This window comes from Penicillium oxalicum, chromosome III, assembly GCF_001723175.1.
Source record: "Penicillium oxalicum strain HP7-1 chromosome III, whole genome shotgun sequence".
NCBI classification, from domain to species: domain Eukaryota; kingdom Fungi; phylum Ascomycota; class Eurotiomycetes; order Eurotiales; family Aspergillaceae; genus Penicillium; species Penicillium oxalicum.
In genome coordinates this window covers 2,140,441-2,158,054 of record NC_064652.1, presented here as the reverse complement: position 1 = coordinate 2,158,054, position 17,614 = coordinate 2,140,441, and the positions used below count along the sequence as shown (strand labels likewise).

The window sequence follows — 17,614 nt, the reverse complement described above, 5'->3', positions numbered from 1 at the left end:
CAGCTTATTGAACCCTAGTACCTAATCGCGGATACATATAGATCTTGGCCACTGTAACGTACGCATGCAGGATATATCGACCTCGGCACCGCATGACTTGAATTGCATATCCAACACCGAAGCTACTATAGGTCACGTGCTCTCGCGATCCTCGGACGCGGCTCCAGCGCGACGCAAAAGAAAAAGATTATCCGCAGGTTGTGGCCAGCGTAATGCGACGCTACTCGACTTTCTTTATTGCACAGGCCATCATCGAGAAAAGGCTTGGACATTTGCTGAACCGCCCGCTAATTTCTTTTCGAAACAAATAAATACCAAAGGTTTCCATATCAAAGATATACGAGGTCTTCCATCTTCGGAAAACGTCATCGCCATGCCCCGCAAAGCGAAGAAGCAAACGCGGCTTGCTTTTGCGACATCAGCCTCTTCTGGACCGTCAACGGATAATGGAAAGGATCGCTACGCTCGTCTTTCATACCAACATCCTACGTTGGGGACTGTGCGACTCGATATGCCTCGTTCAAAACGCCGCTCACCTTCGCCAGCGCGAGAGAGCTCGCTAAGCTCAAGGTCTCCTCAAAGAAACCCGCCTCCAGGGAAAGACAAGCAAAAGAAGAAACACAAAGAAAAAGAGAAGAATCGCAAGGGATCAAGATTGACGGGTTTGAGTGAGGATGAGGAGGTCAAAGTGGGAGTCCAATCGAGCGGAGCCAGAGATCAGCCGGAAGAAGGTACCTCGGTCTATCTTTCTCTCGCCTTTCCGCTCTCCGCGTCAGGCAAGTCACTGATTTATATCGGAATGAAACCTAGAGGACAAGCAACAGGAAGACTCTTCGGAAGACGAGATTGTCGTTACTGGCTCTTCAAAGCGTGCGCGGTATACGGCCAATGTTGACTCCATCGAAACCAAGTCCATTGGACTTAAAAAGATGATAAGCTCGCCGACTCTCCCCTCCAGTTCAACTACGGACGCCATCAGAATTGAATCCTCAGACGGAGAAGGAGATGAGCATGAGATTGTCAAGCCCCGTCGCAGGCTGAAGCGCAAAGCTGACCGCTCCTCGGTCGTTCTAAGTGACTCGGACGAGTCTGACCCCGTGGTTTCCTCACCCGCGAAGAGACAACGTCGCATTCCACGCGTACAGAGTCCCGAAACACCACACTCTTCAAAAAACCAGGACCAGCAAGAGATCGAGGATGATGTAAGGGATCTCGAGGACTCAGGTATCATTGACTCCCTGTTTTAATTTAGGCTCTGTTTTGCCATACTTGCAGCGCGACTAACTTCTAGCAGTCGTCAAACAGACCCGAACACGCGGCGGGGTTTATGAATCCGCGAGGCACAAGAAGCTCAAGCTTCTGGAAACCCTTCGTCGTCGGCGCGCTGGGCAAAAAGTATCAGACGACGAGGAATCAGAATCCGATGCTGGCGATGAAGTCGAAGATGAAGCGCCGCGATCAAGTCCGACGAGGCAATTCTTCGGCAGACAGCTCAACTACGACGATGACAGTGACGTGGAATCAGAGATAGACGCAAATGAGGATCTAGATCGGTACGACGATGATTTTGTGCTGGAAGATAATGAGCTTGGGGTCCCGACCGAAGAAATTCCACTTGAGTTCACTCGGCATGCATACAAGCAGCCCAGGGAATACTTCCGCGACGTGATCGGCTGGATGGTGCACAATTGCATCAATCCTGCTTTCCCTCGTGACGATGCCATGTATCGCATTGCTTTTCAAAAGCTAGGTGATGAAGTCAAAGGCCGCGCTGGATCGTCGCTGATCTCATCAGCGTGGACACCCAAGTTTCGTCAAGTCCTCCTCGCCAGGCCTCATCTTGAAATTACCCGATTCCCTACATCTATGATGCATTCATGCGATGCCTGCAACCGATCTGGCCACCCTGCATCTTCTGATTTGAAGTTCTACGGCAAGGCTTACTCCGAAGAGACCCTGGAGCCACTCAGTGATGACAGCAGCAGCGACGATCTTTCCGATTCCAACGACGAAGAGAGCAGAAACGAGTCTGACCTCGAGCGTGATCGCGACGGGAATATCCTGCCCGACGAGAATACGCGGTTTTACCTAGGGAAGTAAGTTGGGCGACTCAGGCACTTGCTTTCACCCATCGCAGCATACACAGTAACTCACAGTACCCACAGGACATGCCGTGCAAACGCCTATATGGCCCATCTTCTCACCCACTGGAAATTCCAACTCAACGAATGGGTAGTCGACTACCTTCGACGAATGGGCCACATGGAGGACTCTGAGATTCTGCGCCGCGCAAATATAAGTCAGAAACGAAGCACGCGCCACGCGATCGAAGTGTGCAAGAAGATGGAAGAAGACGGAGAAATTGAGAGGCTATACCGTGACTTTCACATTCATCTGAAAACCGCACGCGAAAAGACTGTAAGTCTATTCAATTTACTCCTTCCTTCTATTTTCACAGTTTCAATAAGGCCAGGGACTTTGCTAATGTCATGGCGGGTATTGCAGTCTACTATGGAACTCTTACAAAATATGGATTGAGTGTGCTTTTTTCGACCTTGTCATCGATTGAAAATAGCGAGGCTCTTTCCGCTCCTGGCTCAATCCCAGCATTGTTGCTTCATGATAATGAATGATACCCACTACCACAGAGCTCCAACCACTTTTGTTTATCAATGATTTCCTTGAGAGTGTAATTGAACCCAAGATAGATTTGTCCCACTTACTTGGAAGTCCAGACCTGTGTGCCGTAACCACCTATTTCCAGCGTGATGAAGGATTTGATTTTCTAAACGTAGCCGAGGCGAATATCTCCATCAGCGTATAGTCACCCATTGAGAGCAAGCCCCAAAGGCATGCAAATGAGCGCGTGTCTGCTCCAGGTCTCCCACTGCGTTTGAATGGTGCACTCGGCCTGTACTCAATAAAGACGATATTTTTTATCGCAGACCAAGAAAGGCGCGCCGCAGTAAGCAGCCGGGGATGCTTGTTACGTGTGGCTGTAAGGCGAAGCGAGAAAAGGAGAGAAAGAGAGGCGGAGAAAGATGATTGAGATTGTACAAATACATGCATGCATAAGCTGCCGGAGCCAAAGTTTCAAAAGGAAGAAAGACATGTCAAGAAGTAAGGGAATAAAAAGATGGCACGGCAAGAGACCAACCCGACTGGGAGACTGCATCTCCGAATTGGTTCCAGGCGGCGAGGCTGAAGGGCATTCATGCAAATCGAAGAGTTTTCATCATCCCGGTATCCGAGCATATACTTCCGCTCACAATCGTGGTGTTGTCTGATCGATCGTCTACCAATTATATGATCAACCGCCAACTTGGTCGAGGGTGTTGCTCGTTGGTTCCATTCCACGTAGCATGGCTGATTTACAGGGAAGCGGTGGTTTCCTGCTTCTCAAGCTCAGAGCCGGGGGCGAGCATCTAGAACAAAGATTTTGATTAGCCATTTCCTTGTGGGCACAGATGGCGAACAGAGGGTAATTCGTCCCGAAGCCTCATTAGAAGAGGATCATCGGTCTGCGCAAGACTGGCCCGCCAAAGAGAGCGGACACGTCGTCTCCGCGCGTGCTTGTTGCATCCGACGAAATCAAATAAAAGTAGTGGCCGAGGGTGTTCGTATTCATACCTCGTTGGCGCCCTTGATCATGCCCTGTTCCCGCTCCATCTGGATGTATTGCTCCTCCTCGGCGTAGGCAAGAGCCCAGGGCACACCGATCAGGAACGCACTGGTGCTGATCACCCAGAGAGCCTTGCCGCTGAATGACAAGCTGGACTTGGTGAGAGATGTGATGGAAGAGACGGAGTTGCTGACGGTGCGGCGGGCCCCGGGGGGGATGATATCTTTCAAGGCGACAATGCGGTCGTACAGGGATTCCTCTTCGACATCGAAATCTTCCTCCTCGTCATTGGAGATCTCGGAGTCTAGTCCATCAAATCATTCAAGGTTAGATAATCGATCATTTGAGCAGAGGAGGGATTGATGAAAAGCCGGCGTTCTCTTGCGGAGGCGGAGTCACGGATTCGTTTGACCGTGCATTGCCTCTCGCGACAACGTTGCCTTGAATAATTGCTTATAACACAAGTTGATTCCGCGATCGAAGCAAAGAGGCTAGGGCGTTGCGCACGGCCGGGGCCTCACGGCTTTGTAGCAATGGATATGCGTATGCGAATGCGTTGATCACACTTACCGGTGTCAGTGTAATCCTCATCATCGGACATCAACAGAGCATCGTTCTTGGTGGTGGAGGGCTTCTCCGCAAAGTGCTCATCCTCGACCTCAGTAAGCTTGACCATGATGACGGCTGGTTGAATATATATGAAAGGTGGCTGGAAGAGTGGATAAAGTGTCGAACAAACAGTACAGAGTTGAGCGTTGAAGGGACGGGCGCTCCGACTTTTTGGTTCGGGCGCTCCGACTTTTTTGCCGGGCAAAAGCGGCGAGCAAGCTTGGGCCCGTCAGGAGGAGCACGCGCGACATCATCGGCCTCGGGAAAAACACTCGGGACAGAGTGCCTGGTTATGTATGGACCCCCTAAGGTTGCTCAATTCGATTTCACGATTTCTACGTCACAAAACATGGATAATACATCATATTTTACAGAGTTGTGTTCAGTAGTCCCTGCTATTATACAAGAGATTTGGGACCCGTGGCTCCGCAGCGATGGCTTATTGTCCTAGACGTGTGACACCTCAGGACTCCACAGGAGCCGAGGAATACTGCTGTCTACCAAAAGAGACTGCAATGTTTACCGACGGCCGAGCTTCCATCGCGAGATGCGGTCTTGAATCTCCTCCCAAGGGAACGATCGGAGCTTGTAGCCCTCCAACTCACCTTCCTGGAGGACAACAGTGGGTTTGCCCGTACCCTGGCCCTTGTTCTGCACCTGGCCTCCAAAGACTTGACGAGCCACCCGGCGTAGGTCCTCAACAGTCAAGGCTTCGATTTGGTCGCACATTTCTCGCACGCCCACCTTACGGCCGTGCACCTGAACTTGGCGGCCCAGATCTTCGAGTTCGACCATCCGGGACTCGAGGTTCATAAGGAGCGAAGACCGCAGCTGATTCTTGGCGCGGTTCACCTCTTGCGTTTGAAGCGCCGTGTAACCGGTGTCGAGAGTCAAAGACTGCAGCTCGCGGCACATCACTTCCAGCATGTCTGCGGTACGGGTGGGGCTGCACGAAGCAGAGATACCAAAGATACCACTGTCCGTGTAGCTGTGATTGAATGCCACACAGCTTTCAACCCAGCCATGCTGGTTCAGAACATTGGTATAAAGTCGAGAGTACATGCCCTTGCCCGGGCCACCCGCAGAGAAGGAACCACCGCCACCGAGAAGGGTTTGAAGGGTCGCGAGAGCGTAGATATCCGGCGAAGAGATGGGGAGAGCCTCGAAGGCGAGGTGGATGTGGCTCAGTCGTGGGAGCATTGGGTTGGCTGGAGGAGGAATCGGGGGAAGAGCGGTGAATCCACCGGTGTAATGGGAAGGACGGCGGAGATCCAGTGTAGATGGTTCAATCAAGGACGGGTCAAGAGGCTCAACGGTCGTCTTCTTGTTCGCAGAGGAGAGGTTCTTGAGGAAAGGAAGCTTCGACAGGAGGGAGGAGTGCGTTTGCGGCGAAGTGGCCGGGCTGCTGACCGTGGATGAGGGTGTGAATTGGGGCACGGTAGGCACCTGTCCCTCTCTTGCGACAGAGGGAGAATTTGAAAGTGTAGTGTCGATCCCGGTGCCCGACAAGACCGGGCCATCACTCGTGTGGCGTGTCTTCATATCTCCGAAGTACTGCTCTGTCAGCTTGACCGCTTCGGCATGAGACACACCGGCGAAAGCAACGACCAAGCGGTCCGGGTTGAAGAAGACCTCTCGGTACCGCTCAACAACCGCCTTGTTGATCTCGCCCAGCCTCTCGCTTGGGCAAAGTAGAGGGTTTCCGAGGGTGTTGTCTTTGTAGGCGGTCATGTGCACCAATTCCGGCAGGATCAGTTCCGGCTTCGCCCAGATCTCACCGATTTCGTATTCTGCTGTTGCCAGTTGTTGCAAAACCTCCTCTTCAGTGATGAGAGGATCGCGAATGGTCTCCGCCAACAAGCCGAGCGTTGTAGGGACGGCCGAGTTGAAACTGGCGGACTGGTACATTAATGACTCGCGAGATGAAGCACACTGGATGTTACCTCCAAGCGATTCGAGCACCTCAAGCATCTCATCCGCCGTACGCGTCTTGGTGGACTTGAAGGCAAGTCGATCCATGATATGGCTGACACCGCGGAGACTGGGATCCTCATAACGAGATCCGGCATCGACGTAAACACCCACTCCAGCAAAGGGGCCGGGTAATGATTCAGTTGCGACTCGGATTCCATTGGGAAGGGTAGTGATCTGGTCAAGTTCGGCGGGGTCCTAGATGAGACGATAAAACAATGTCAGCAATGGCGCACGAGGCAATTCGGGGGATTGAAATGGAAATACCTTCGCCGAGTCATGGAGACTGGAAAAGCTTCTGGTCACGGAGCGTGGAACGCGTGTGATGGGCTTTGCGGACTCGATGGCCCGTAGCGTAGATCGGCGCATTTTTCTGAGATGTTGAAAAGAACACAACCAAAATGTATTACTTCAAGCGTTCCTTTCGCTTTCCTCCAGAGCTAAAGTTGGAGGGGGAGATGTAACAACACAGCTGTCGGGCGGAGGATGATTAACGCCGTCAAATCTGGAATTGCGGGAACGACGGGCGGCGGCGATTATCTAATCGTGCGGATCTGGACTCGTCTGACTGACTAGAATTGGCCTGTGACGCCTCATGTGGTAGGAGTCTGAATTTATTAATGATGTATTTTATGTTTTTTTTATTACTATGCGTCATCCGGCGCACATCCGGCGCAAAGACTGGGGCTCGGATTACTTTGGACACACTCATCAGTAAGTCTTTGACAGGGAATGTAGATCATATGAAGATACACAGTGAAGGTAGGTAGTATGATTATTGAATTACTAAGTTAGATTGAGCGTGCTGATCAGGTGGAACGAGGTTCGTAACGGGTGATCGAAAAATAGCTTATCTTCTTGCCCGGAGCTGATCCTCTCAAAGATCTAAGGATGGACATCTATTCCCTGGTTTTTTTTTTTAGCAACGCCGTCTTTCAGCAGTTTCGATACAGGGCAGTTGCAAGATTCTGGCCGTGTAGGCCCATAACGACCTATGGAAATTTCCGTGTCTGTAAACATCGCACGATTTATGAATGCTCCAAGGCCCAGTTGCGATACCAATCAAGACAGCCGGCGTTCGCGACACTGGCCCCGATCTTGATGTTCAGGCCACACAAAATCTGCTTGACAGCATTTTCCACCTTCTTGCCATTAGACGTGACTGGGATCTCGGGGCAAATATCGATAATTCCTGGAACGTGGCGTGCACTCAGCTCTTTACGAACCATGGCCTGGATTCGTGCGGAGAGAGCTTTCAAATCCGAAGGGCATCCAGGCGCCAACTTGACAAAGAGAACGACCGTCTCGTCGGTGTCGATTCCGTCTCGCCTGCGACCGATGCAGAGGGAGTCCTCCACCTCATCAGCGAAGTGCTTCAACAAAACATTGTAAATTTCAGCACTTCCAAATCGCACTCCTGAGGGCTTGAGCACTCCATCACTGCGGCCAAGCATGACAACGCCGCCAGTCTGAGGATTCAATCGCACAAAGTCTCCATGGTGCCAGATTGATGGGCCAAAGATATCAAAGTAGCTCTTCCGGTATTTCTCCAGGCCAGTGGGACCAGGAGGCCAAAACATGACCGGCTGTGCAGGGAAGGGGGTGATACAGACGAGATCTCCCGCTTCACCCGAGTCACTGATGTCGTTTCCAGCATAATCGAAGACTGAAACTGCCATTCCGAGAGACCGACATTGGATCTCACCCCTGTAGACGGGAAGAATGGGGCACCCAGAGGCAAATAATGACAAAATGTCTGTTCCGCCGGTGATGGAGCCTAGCATGATGTCGGGATGTATGGACGAGTAGATATAGTCGAATGTGGAAGGAGCCAAAGGCGATCCGGTGCTAAAGATCGCTCTCAAGGTATTGAGCGTAACCGGTCGGTGCGCATGCTTGCGCGGGTTCAGGCCCGCTTGCTCAAGCATGGACAAGTATTTGGCCGAGGTTCCAAAGTGGGTGATCTCTAGTTCATCGATGAGACGGGGCATGGCCATCTCTCCATTGCCACCCTCGACATCGAATGGTCGGAAGGGAGACCCATCGTAGAGCACAATAGTAGCACCGCTGGCCAACCCTGAGACGAGCCAATGCCACATCATCCATGTGGTGGTTGTGAAGTAAAACAGTCGATCACCAGGTCGGATATCACAATGAAGGAGATGTTCCTTCTTGTGCTGAAGAAGCGTTCCAAGTGCGCCATGAACGATCGGCTTTGGAGCCCCGGTGGTACCTGAAGAGTAGAGAATATACACCGGATGCTCTGGACTGAAGCTTGCAAACTCGAGGGGCGCGTTCTCATTGCGGACAGCCTTTTGGAATGCCTCGAAAGTCATGGCTCTTCCATTTGTCGGGCTCACTCCTTGCAGGTTGAATTCGACAGACTGAGCCGTCTCAATCACCACAAGGAGCTCCAGATCAGGTAGCTGGGAGGCAATTTCGCTCACCTTGGCATAAGAGCCATGCACTTTGCCATTGTAAAGCGAAGCGTTGTCTGCGAAGAGAATCTTTGGCTCAATCTGTTTGAGACGCTCAAGCACAGCATGAACACCCGTATCGGGAGAGACGCCCGTCCAGAATGCACCAATCGCAGTCGAGGCCAGCATTGCCACAGCAGTGTTTGCATGATTTCCGACGAAGCCCGCCACCCTGTCACCCGACCTGACGCCTGCTTCTTTGAGTGCGTTGACACATCGGCGAACACGCTCACGCAGCTCCTTCCACGAGACGAACTCGCGACTTGCTTCTGTGGCGCCAATGATGGCAATTGAATCTTCATCTGGCGCCGAGGCCGGATACAATAGATTCTCAGCAAAGTTGAGAGTGCTACCCTCAAAAAATGCGGGGCGCGGAAACATTTGCTCTGTGGAATTTAGGACCTGGGCGGACGTGTCAATTTTCTTGGTCGACTTTCAATGTGCCATTCAGCCTGGAAAAGTACTCACGCTTGTATATGGCCTATGAGCCTTGATGTGTGTGTAGTGCCAGATCTCCTCCCAGAATCGGGCAGGCTCGGAAACACTCCACTTCCATAGAGCATCATAATTGTTCAAGGTCAGGCCATGTTTCTTGTTCACCTTGGTCATGAAGTCGAAAATTAGAGTTGATTCAGGAGACGAAGGCCTCCACAGCTCCTTCGTATCAGACGTGATGCCCGTCTCATCGATGAGCGGCATCTTGTCAAAATTCCGATTCAGGGAGTTCTAAAGAAGCAGAAAGCCTACAGAGAGGAGACTTGACTATGTCAAGGTAACTCAGAACCCACGATGCACAGGAATCACGTTGATTGCCCAGTGTTTTTGTCGGATGGAATTTGTCACGCCAGGGGTAGAGAAGTATGGAGGACGTGAATAGTAGCAGGGTGACTAGGGTCCAACCCGATTCATATGCCGAGCACGAGTAAGCTCTGGTCTTACCCCAACGCTCTTTATCTTGTCCAGGGGCACAATTCCTTCTGGGCCCTGCTTGCACCGAGTCCAAGCGGAAAATGCAGGGGTGGATCCTAATTGGTAGCAGGATGGCAAAAGTTTCTGAACGCGATTGCCCCAACAAGAGCCGAAGCCAGGGGCGGCATCAATCGGATACTTTGCCGATGAATGTCCGCGGCTCTGCGGGTAGAAAAGGACTTCATGCACCGTCGAGCTACGTGCCTCCATATTGCCTTTTCCTCTCGTAGAAGCGCTCCGACTCACATCGGAGAGCCCGTTAGCCGCTTGTAGCTTCTTGGAGAACACTCATTTTCATGCTATGATCTGAGACTTTCGCGCCTCGCTCTCCGAAAGACCTTATTCCCCCGGCGGGAATACATGCGGGACGGCGGAACAAACGTTTATGGACACCTGATGGATCAGGCATCAAAGAGTCTCGGCATGTCCGCCGTTTGCGTCTCATTCTCTCCAACGCAACCTCAGAGTCGATAACACAGGATTCAATGATGTGATTGACACCGGTGCATGGAATGACGACACGTGAGATAATGAATAGATTCCGGATATAGAGCTTTGACTTCTGAAAGAAGATGGGCTCCTTCTGACTTGAAAAATATGTCCTTGGAGGTTCATGAACCTTTACCATTGACATCATCGCTCGTATCAATTTCAATGATTTCTGTCCCCGAGGCTTGGAATCGGCCTCGGTGACAACTGCAACAGCACTCACTGGTACTACTCTCAATATTTTTTTGACTTCCATTATTGCATGCTGTTCATCAGAACGAGCTACCTGAGCTCAGAACGCGAACTTGTGATTCTTGATCTTATTGTTCAACACAACCCCGTCTGTTTTGCTGTTGATGTCATCGTCACGAAGCTTTGACGTCTAACAGAGCATTTTACAATCAGCCCGATTGTCAGAGTAATATGGATAATCGTGTCGCGTCAGGGCAGGCCCAACCCGGAAAGTCAGTCAGGATCGATCGTGAACCTTAAACGCCACAAGGTATGAGTGATGCGCACACTCGGTCTTGGAGAGTAACCTGAAGGGCTGGTCATCCATAGTCCATTAGGTAGGTACCTAGGTACTGTGTAATCTGTCGTGCAATATTTAGTATAGTACTAGCTCATAGGTAAATCGATATTCTACGTAGGTAACATGCCGAAGTACGGCTTCATTGGACGTAACAAAATTATGTTCCTCCTGAAAGAGCTTGTCCCGACTTGGAGTTGCGCCAACGGAATGGTAAGTATACAGCAGTTCGATGAGGTTTTCCCCTCGATTTGCTGTACAAACTTCAGTCTCGCTCCGTACCATGAAGAAATTTGTGCCAAATCTCCATTATCATTCTCAAGTACGGTGAAGAGCCTGGCGTCCGTCTATGCCTCGGCGCGGAAAAAAAGTCCGTCCCGGGTGTGGCTCAATTGAGCGCGCGCCTCGGGCGTGGGCTGACAGCGGCGGTGCGTGGCCTCTACGAACTTGGCATGACTAGTGGTGACCTACGTAGCGGAAGGCCGAGTCTTGGTTATTGCAGGTTTGACTACATTGGAAGCATCCATCATTGATCTTGTCGGCTTTGGCCTGCCCGTCGTCGTGAAGTTATCTATTTGGATTCGTCTGCACCAACCCAAAGTGGTTCACTACATGCCCCCTCATGGATCAGACCGATACTCTCAGGTTATTGGGTCATTGCATCTCGGTAGAGCAGGGAGAATGGGTCATTTTGCTAGGCTCGCCTTTAGACCTTCAGGGTATTCAGCCCAGGCAGCTGTCGAATTCAGATGGCGTTTTCGCTTGTGAAACGTGCGTCACTTGTTAGCCAGAGAATCATACTGTGTGATTGGACTCGGCCAGTTCGAAACAACACAGCCACATGAGGTCGGTCTCAGAACAGTCCCCATTGTCCTTCTGGTATCAAAAATCAAACATATCCTGGTCGAGGCTCAGGTCAAGCACGGCAAAGTTGGTGAACCGCAGTTGGAACCCGTCAAGGGAGCGCTCAGAAATTTGACATGAATGCAACCCTACCTCAGATCAGGCAAGCGGGGCGCGCCAGTAGAGGTAGATTTCGAGGCTCAGTCACCACTTGGTCTGGAGGTGATTCAGGGACAGTTCCAGCACTGGATCGCGAGAAGTGGAACCCTGGACGTCCCATCCCGTAAGGCGAGAACACAAGGGGGGAGCAAAAAAGAGAAGAGAAAAAAAAAGGATAAAAAAAAAGAACGAAAAAATCTGTCAGCTCGGTATTCCCGTGTATGGTAACAATGCTCGCTTGGTCCGCCCATACCCACTTCCGCCCCAAATAGGTGCGTTCCTGCGTTTGTTATGGTGGTATCAGCCACGTTCGGCATTGATACCAGGAGATTGGCATCGACATTGCATGATGATCGGGGCTCGTCTGGGCCGGTGACCTGCGATCTCTCTCCTGCTTTCCCACCCCTTAACCACTCTTCTCCTCCGTTGCGATTGAGTCTCGATCGAAGCGAATGCAATTCTGAGAGTCAAAGCGATTGATTGATCGCTTTTCTGGGCTCTGCGCCCTCCTCTTGGTTTCTTCTACCAACTCTCTCCCATTCCACGTGCCAAAGCCACAATCGAAATTCCACGCCCTGCACCGGAGGTCTTCGGATCCGCTAATCGCGACGTCAAGTTTAAAGGTGTGTTCCAGGGAATTCATATATGGACTAAGCCCCTTTCTCCCCTCTTTCTCTCCTCCGTGACTACGCCTGTACCTCCGACACCCTTCTTGTTCAAGAACCTCAATTGTCAAAGCCTCCGCGTCCGCAGAGGGGATCTACGAACCCTATCTGACTAACAAAATTGCTCTACGGCTCATCAGAGCGTCATTGTCGTCTCCAACGGTCCGCGGACATCGACTTGGTTCCAAAGTCTTTTTTTTGCCATCCCCCTCCAATCTGACGACTACAAGAACCCCCGGGCCTGCTTCGTGACTGCCATCTGCGATGCATCGTCGATTTAGCACCAACTCCTCCAACGACACTTCCGCCGCCCCATCGTCCTCCTTACCATCCACGGCCAAGGGCACCTTCGCCGGTAAAGCGCCCTCGACCAAGTCAAATCGCTTTTCGCTCCTATTCTCGTCTTCCACTCCGAAGACCAAGCTGGATCCCCAGTCGTCATCGACAGCCTCTCAGGCTGCCAACGGCAAAAGTCACAGCAACCCCCCGCCGATCAGCTCGGCATCTCTGTCTCTACCTACAATCTCGCTCTCAACAGCCATGGCGGACAACCCCGCAATGGAGCAACTGCCGACCACTCTCTTTCAGCCTCCCTCTCCGGAGGAGGCTCGCCGACAAGCCAAAGCTGACGCCCAGTTCGGCGTTATCGGCGATCCGAGCCATCGTTACACCAGTCGCCATCCCGGTGGGGAGTTCCCCGAGCCGGTCATGGATGAGCCTCCTTACTACTACCTCCTCACCACCTACATCAGCTATCTGATCCTCATCGCTTTCGGCCACGTCCGTGATTTCTTTGGCAAGCGTTTCCGTGAAGAGAACTACCGGCACTTGCAAGCCCGTGATGGATACGGTGCCCTGAACAGTGACTTTGACAACTTTTACGTTCGCCGTCTGAAATTGCGCATCAACGACTGCTTCGAGCGTCCCGTCACCGGTGTTCCGGGTCGTTTCATCACTTTGATCGACCGCGCCACCGATGATCACAACCAGCACTTCCATCTGACCGGCACTTTCACCGACACTTTGAACCTGAGTTCGTACAACTATCTGGGGTTCGCTCAGTCCGAGGGACCGTGCGCAGACAGTGTCGAGGATACCATTCGCAAGTATGGCATCTCCACCCCCAGTACTCGCGCCGAGGGCGGAACCCAAGATCTTCACGTCGAGGTGGAGGATCTGATCGCTCGATTCGTCGGCAAGGAATCGTCCATGGTGTTTTCCATGGGCTTCGGTACCAACGCTACAGTCTTTCCTGCTCTGGTTGGCAAGGGCGACCTTTTGATCTCTGATGAGCTGAACCACGCCTCCATCCGCTTCGGTGCCCGACTCTCTGGAGCCTCGATTGCGATGTTCAAGCACAACGACATGAAGGATCTCGAGCTCAAGCTGCGTGAGGCAATCTCCCAGGGCCAGCCCCGTACCCACCGCCCATGGAAGAAAATCCTGGTGGTCGTGGAGGGTCTTTACTCGATGGAAGGTTCCATGTGCAATCTCCCCGGGCTGGTCGCCCTGAAGCATCGGTACAAGTTCAACCTGTTTGTCGACGAGGCTCATTCGATCGGTGCCGTTGGCCCTGCCGGCCGTGGTGTTTGTGATTACTTTGGAATTCCCACTGCTGAGGTCGATATTCTGATGGGCACTCTGACCAAATCCTTCGGTGCCAACGGTGGATACATCGCCGCGGACAAGATCATGATTGACAAGCTCCGTGCCACCAACTCGGGAACCTTCTACAGCGAGGCCATTGCGCCTGCCGTTTTGATGCAGATCTCCTCCGCTCTTCGAATCATCAATGGAGAACTCATTCCTGGGCAGGGTGAGGAGCGACTGCAGCGGCTGGCCTTCAACTCCCGCTACCTGCGCCTCGGTCTGAAGCGTCTCGGCTTCATTGTTTACGGCCATGACGATTCACCCATCATTCCTGTGCTTCTCTTCAACCCGGCCAAGATGCCCGCTTTCTCTCATGAAATGCTTCGGCGCAAGATCTCGGTCGTGGTGGTCGGGTACCCCGCCACTCCGTTGGTTTCTTCTCGTGCACGTTTCTGTGTCTCGGCGGCTCACACCAAGGAGGATCTGGACCGGGTGCTCACGGCTTGTGACGAAATTGGCAACATCCTGCAACTGAAGTTTTCTACTGGTATCGCCGGTGGCGCTCTGCCAGCCGATGAGGAATCATCCGACATGACGGAAAAGGACCGGGCTAGCCCGCGCAGCTCCCAGCTAACGCCTCCTCGCTGGCACGTCGAGGACGTGATTCGCCGCGGAGCCCAGGATGTTCAGTCACCGCTGTACTAGAGTCCTTCTTCCTCCAACGCGCACTCTTCGCTGATGTGATATGGACCTGGAAACGGTGTTGTTAATGGATTGATGATTATCATACTTTTTTTTTTCGGATCGCGGGGCTTGAATCTGTCCCTGAGCCTGATTGCTGCTGGTCACATCGGGTCAAGGTTTCTTCTTTTCCTCCATGCTTCATTGCTCTCTTGCTCGTCCCCCTCAAGAACTCATTGGCCTGCTTGATCATCCCTCAGTCGGTTCCCTTTTGGCCCCTCAGATGACTATTCATATTCTCTCGTCTGGATCATCGCCCAGACAAAAGAATCCGATGCGCCCGTGGCAAAAAAAAACAGGCACGGGCAAAAGAAAGAAAAAGAAAAACCGAAAGCAAGTGCTGTCATGGACGGTTCAAAGAAACCCTGGAAATAACGGGAAAAAAAAGAGAACCGAAGGCGCCGCTCTCCCCGGCAGTCCACCCACCTGATTTTTGTTTGGTCTTTTACGGAGTCAAGTTCTTTCGCCCCTGCATTTGTCGGAGGGCACATATTCATATGCACATTTTCTCTCCTGGGGGGTTTTTTCTCTCATGACTCATTCTCCTCTTCGCTCTGGCTCGGGCGATGCCGCTTTTTTTTTTCTCCCAGCGAGAGGTTCCCCTAATATTGCTCTTCTTGACCCCCTCGAGACTTTTGCTTCCTTCCAGTCATCATCATTATCCGGCGCTGGCATTTCCAATGTCCTGCCCCCCTGTTTTTTGGGCGGTGCAGTTACAAGCTTGTGACCTTTTTCACCTATGTTCTTTTATCCTTTTGTCGGGGCCAAGTTTGACGTCCGGTCTGTCTGTTTCCTGTATTCGATCTCGCTCAGGATGGCAGGGTGGTCGCTTGTGTTCCTTGTCCATGGCGGTCTTCACCCCAGATCGCGGGGCGTAGGAGCTGCCACTGTCTTTTTCTTGTACTACTTTTATAATTAGACGGATGAACGATTGACATGTTCGCTTCAACTTGCGTTGCAGTTCTCACCTTAGTTCTTTTGGGAAGGATTCATCCGTAGATGGATAAGAATTGTACCTGGAGTCTCTTACCCAGTAGTCGTACATGTATCATGCTGTGAGTGAGCCTGCGAAGACCGTGAGATGGATCTTTTATCGTCTCGCACCGCAACGCCGAGAAAATGCCGATTCGGTCGACGTGAATAATGTAGCCGACCAGAGAGAGAGAGGGAGAAATGCATCACATCGCTTCCGATCGCGTAGTACTCCCTAGACGACTCCTACTACTACTACTCCTACAGCACTGTGAAAACAATATTTCCCTTGCCTCGTATTCTTGTCGATTCATGTGTTCGTGGCACTTGATCGGTGTCGAATACACTCAGCCCGTCACACCCTTGAAGTCTTTCCTACACTTACTTGGCTTCCAATTCAGCCATCAATGCCTGCTGCAGTGGTGGACACCAGACCAGCCCACAACACACCCCAGTCGACAAGTCTCCGCACAAGGAAAAACTCGACCCGAGCTGGATTGTACCTTGCAATGTCTCAGTCAAGCATGAAGAAGGGATTTGGAGAAGAAAAAAGAAAAAAAAAAAAAAAACTCATACAAGGCCATGTTCGCATGACGTACGTGCAGTGGGAATTGGTAGGAATTCATCCAGTCTGGTTGCAGCATCCAATCCGCTTCACCAAGTTCGCTTGGCATCTCCGCTTTATACTTGATCCGAGTGTGTTCGACTCCTCTTGGGGGCGCCGATCAAATTGGGGGCCAATACTGTCCCGGTCGATGTGGTGATGTGGTGTAGATTTTGGTTTTGGGACTAGGAGGGTACCAGAGTACTACTAGTCTTGTGTAGTTCACTGCGTGTGTACCTGGTATACGAGCAGCGAGGGGGCTGGGCAATTCATGGATCAAATTGTGTCTGTCCGAGTGGTGTTGCTGGTGTTGAAAAGCTGCTCGAGTTGATGGTTGATGAGTTCCGTGGGGGTACTTTTGTTATCATCCTGCAGCTTTCAGAGGGACAGAATGAGACCGAGTGGATATGGGCGGCAGTGGTCGTGTTGGTATGGATGATGGATACCTGCGCGGTAGGGTTTAACAAGGGATAGGAGGGGAGAGTTCATGGGGATATTCATCAGGAGAGATAATAGAAGGTTCTGCTCTGTAGATATCAGCTCGAGGCTCGGAGTGGATTTATCGAGATAGAAGCTTTCCATAGTTCCCACAAACTCACCGTGTGGACTATTGGTGTCAGATGCTTGATCTTCTACACCTACCTGTCCGTCCGCGAAAACACACTCTCATCTTGCAGGAGCACCTACTACTAGTACCGGCAATGATTTGGGTATACAGTCAAGGAACCGCATCTGAGGATCAACTGAAGTACATCCACTTCCTACTCCTGCCATGCCAGAAATTTGCCTTGACCCCTCCAATTCCACCCATTTTCCACGTTTCACACTGTCCTCAAGAATTGATAGACATGCCGCATTGCGAAATCGAGTCGGTGGCTTGCAGAGCCAAGCTTGTCCCAATCTGGTATAGCATCGTGCATCGTGCCGCCTATTCAGCCTTCAGCTTGCTTTGCCACCGTTCTCTCTCCTTCTCCTTCTCGCCCACCCATTCACTCACTCAGCCCCCCTCTCCAAGCCCAGTCTAGGCCAAGACAGTCAACTCCACGAGTCTGCACAAGGGCCCATTTGATCTGAGCCTGTTGAGGATACCAGAGCGCCGGCCATGACAAAGGGGGGCTATAGATCCACTTTTGGATCATGCCGAGGAACGGGAGAGCAGTGGAGGTATCACGTTCGAAACTGCACTAGAAAGCATCAAGGCCTCAAATAGTCTTTTCTTTTACAAAGTTTAGTAAGAGTGCGCGCGAGACTTTTCAAACTCGAGCATGAGTTCTTTTTTTTTTCCCCTTCGTAAGAGCAAGCAGAGATACAATGTCACATCGTAGGTGGGAAGAGTGATACCAATCGAGTGCTTGACACTCGTCACTGCTACGG

The 17,614-nt window shown here is 51.7% G+C and overlaps 6 protein-coding genes across 6 annotated transcripts; 3 read left to right on the top strand and 3 right to left on the bottom strand.

Annotated features, from left to right (window-relative positions):
- Positions 1-373: 373 nt before the first annotated feature.
- On the top strand, positions 374-2,538 carry POX_c04202 (uncharacterized protein; the record flags this gene model as incomplete). The annotated part of the gene is made up of 5 exons (XM_050113086.1): positions 374-731; positions 811-1,224; positions 1,295-2,096; positions 2,166-2,418; positions 2,506-2,538. 5 exons carry the CDS (start codon positions 374-376, stop codon positions 2,536-2,538), a joined length of 1,860 nt encoding a protein of 619 aa, XP_049970642.1.
- An 833-nt stretch (positions 2,539-3,371) lies between these two features.
- POX_c04201 (Mitochondrial import receptor subunit tom22) lies at positions 3,372-4,298 on the bottom strand (the record flags this gene model as incomplete). Its single annotated transcript, XM_050113085.1, has 3 exons — positions 3,372-3,425; positions 3,631-3,926; positions 4,193-4,298. 3 exons carry the CDS (start codon positions 4,296-4,298, stop codon positions 3,372-3,374), a joined length of 456 nt encoding a protein of 151 aa, XP_049970641.1.
- A 452-nt stretch (positions 4,299-4,750) lies between these two features.
- Positions 4,751-6,571, bottom strand: POX_c04200 (Mitochondrial-processing peptidase subunit alpha; the record flags this gene model as incomplete). The annotated part of the gene is made up of 2 exons (XM_050113084.1): positions 4,751-6,400; positions 6,470-6,571. 2 exons carry the CDS (start codon positions 6,569-6,571, stop codon positions 4,751-4,753), a joined length of 1,752 nt encoding a protein of 583 aa, XP_049970640.1.
- A 659-nt stretch (positions 6,572-7,230) lies between these two features.
- On the bottom strand, positions 7,231-9,378 carry POX_c04199 (Malonamoyl-CoA synthetase vrtB; the record flags this gene model as incomplete). The annotated part of the gene is made up of 2 exons (XM_050113083.1): positions 7,231-9,081; positions 9,148-9,378. 2 exons carry the CDS (start codon positions 9,376-9,378, stop codon positions 7,231-7,233), a joined length of 2,082 nt encoding a protein of 693 aa, XP_049970639.1.
- A 1,021-nt stretch (positions 9,379-10,399) lies between these two features.
- POX_c04198 (uncharacterized protein) lies at positions 10,400-10,516 on the top strand (the record flags this gene model as incomplete). The annotated part of the gene is made up of 1 exon (XM_050113082.1): positions 10,400-10,516. One exon carries the CDS (start codon positions 10,400-10,402, stop codon positions 10,514-10,516), a length of 117 nt encoding a protein of 38 aa, XP_049970638.1.
- Positions 10,517-12,597: 2,081 nt separating this feature from the next.
- On the top strand, positions 12,598-14,628 carry POX_c04197 (Serine palmitoyltransferase 2; the record flags this gene model as incomplete). Its single annotated transcript, XM_050113081.1, has 1 exon — positions 12,598-14,628. One exon carries the CDS (start codon positions 12,598-12,600, stop codon positions 14,626-14,628), a length of 2,031 nt encoding a protein of 676 aa, XP_049970637.1.
- Between the last annotated feature and the right edge of the window lie 2,986 nt (positions 14,629-17,614).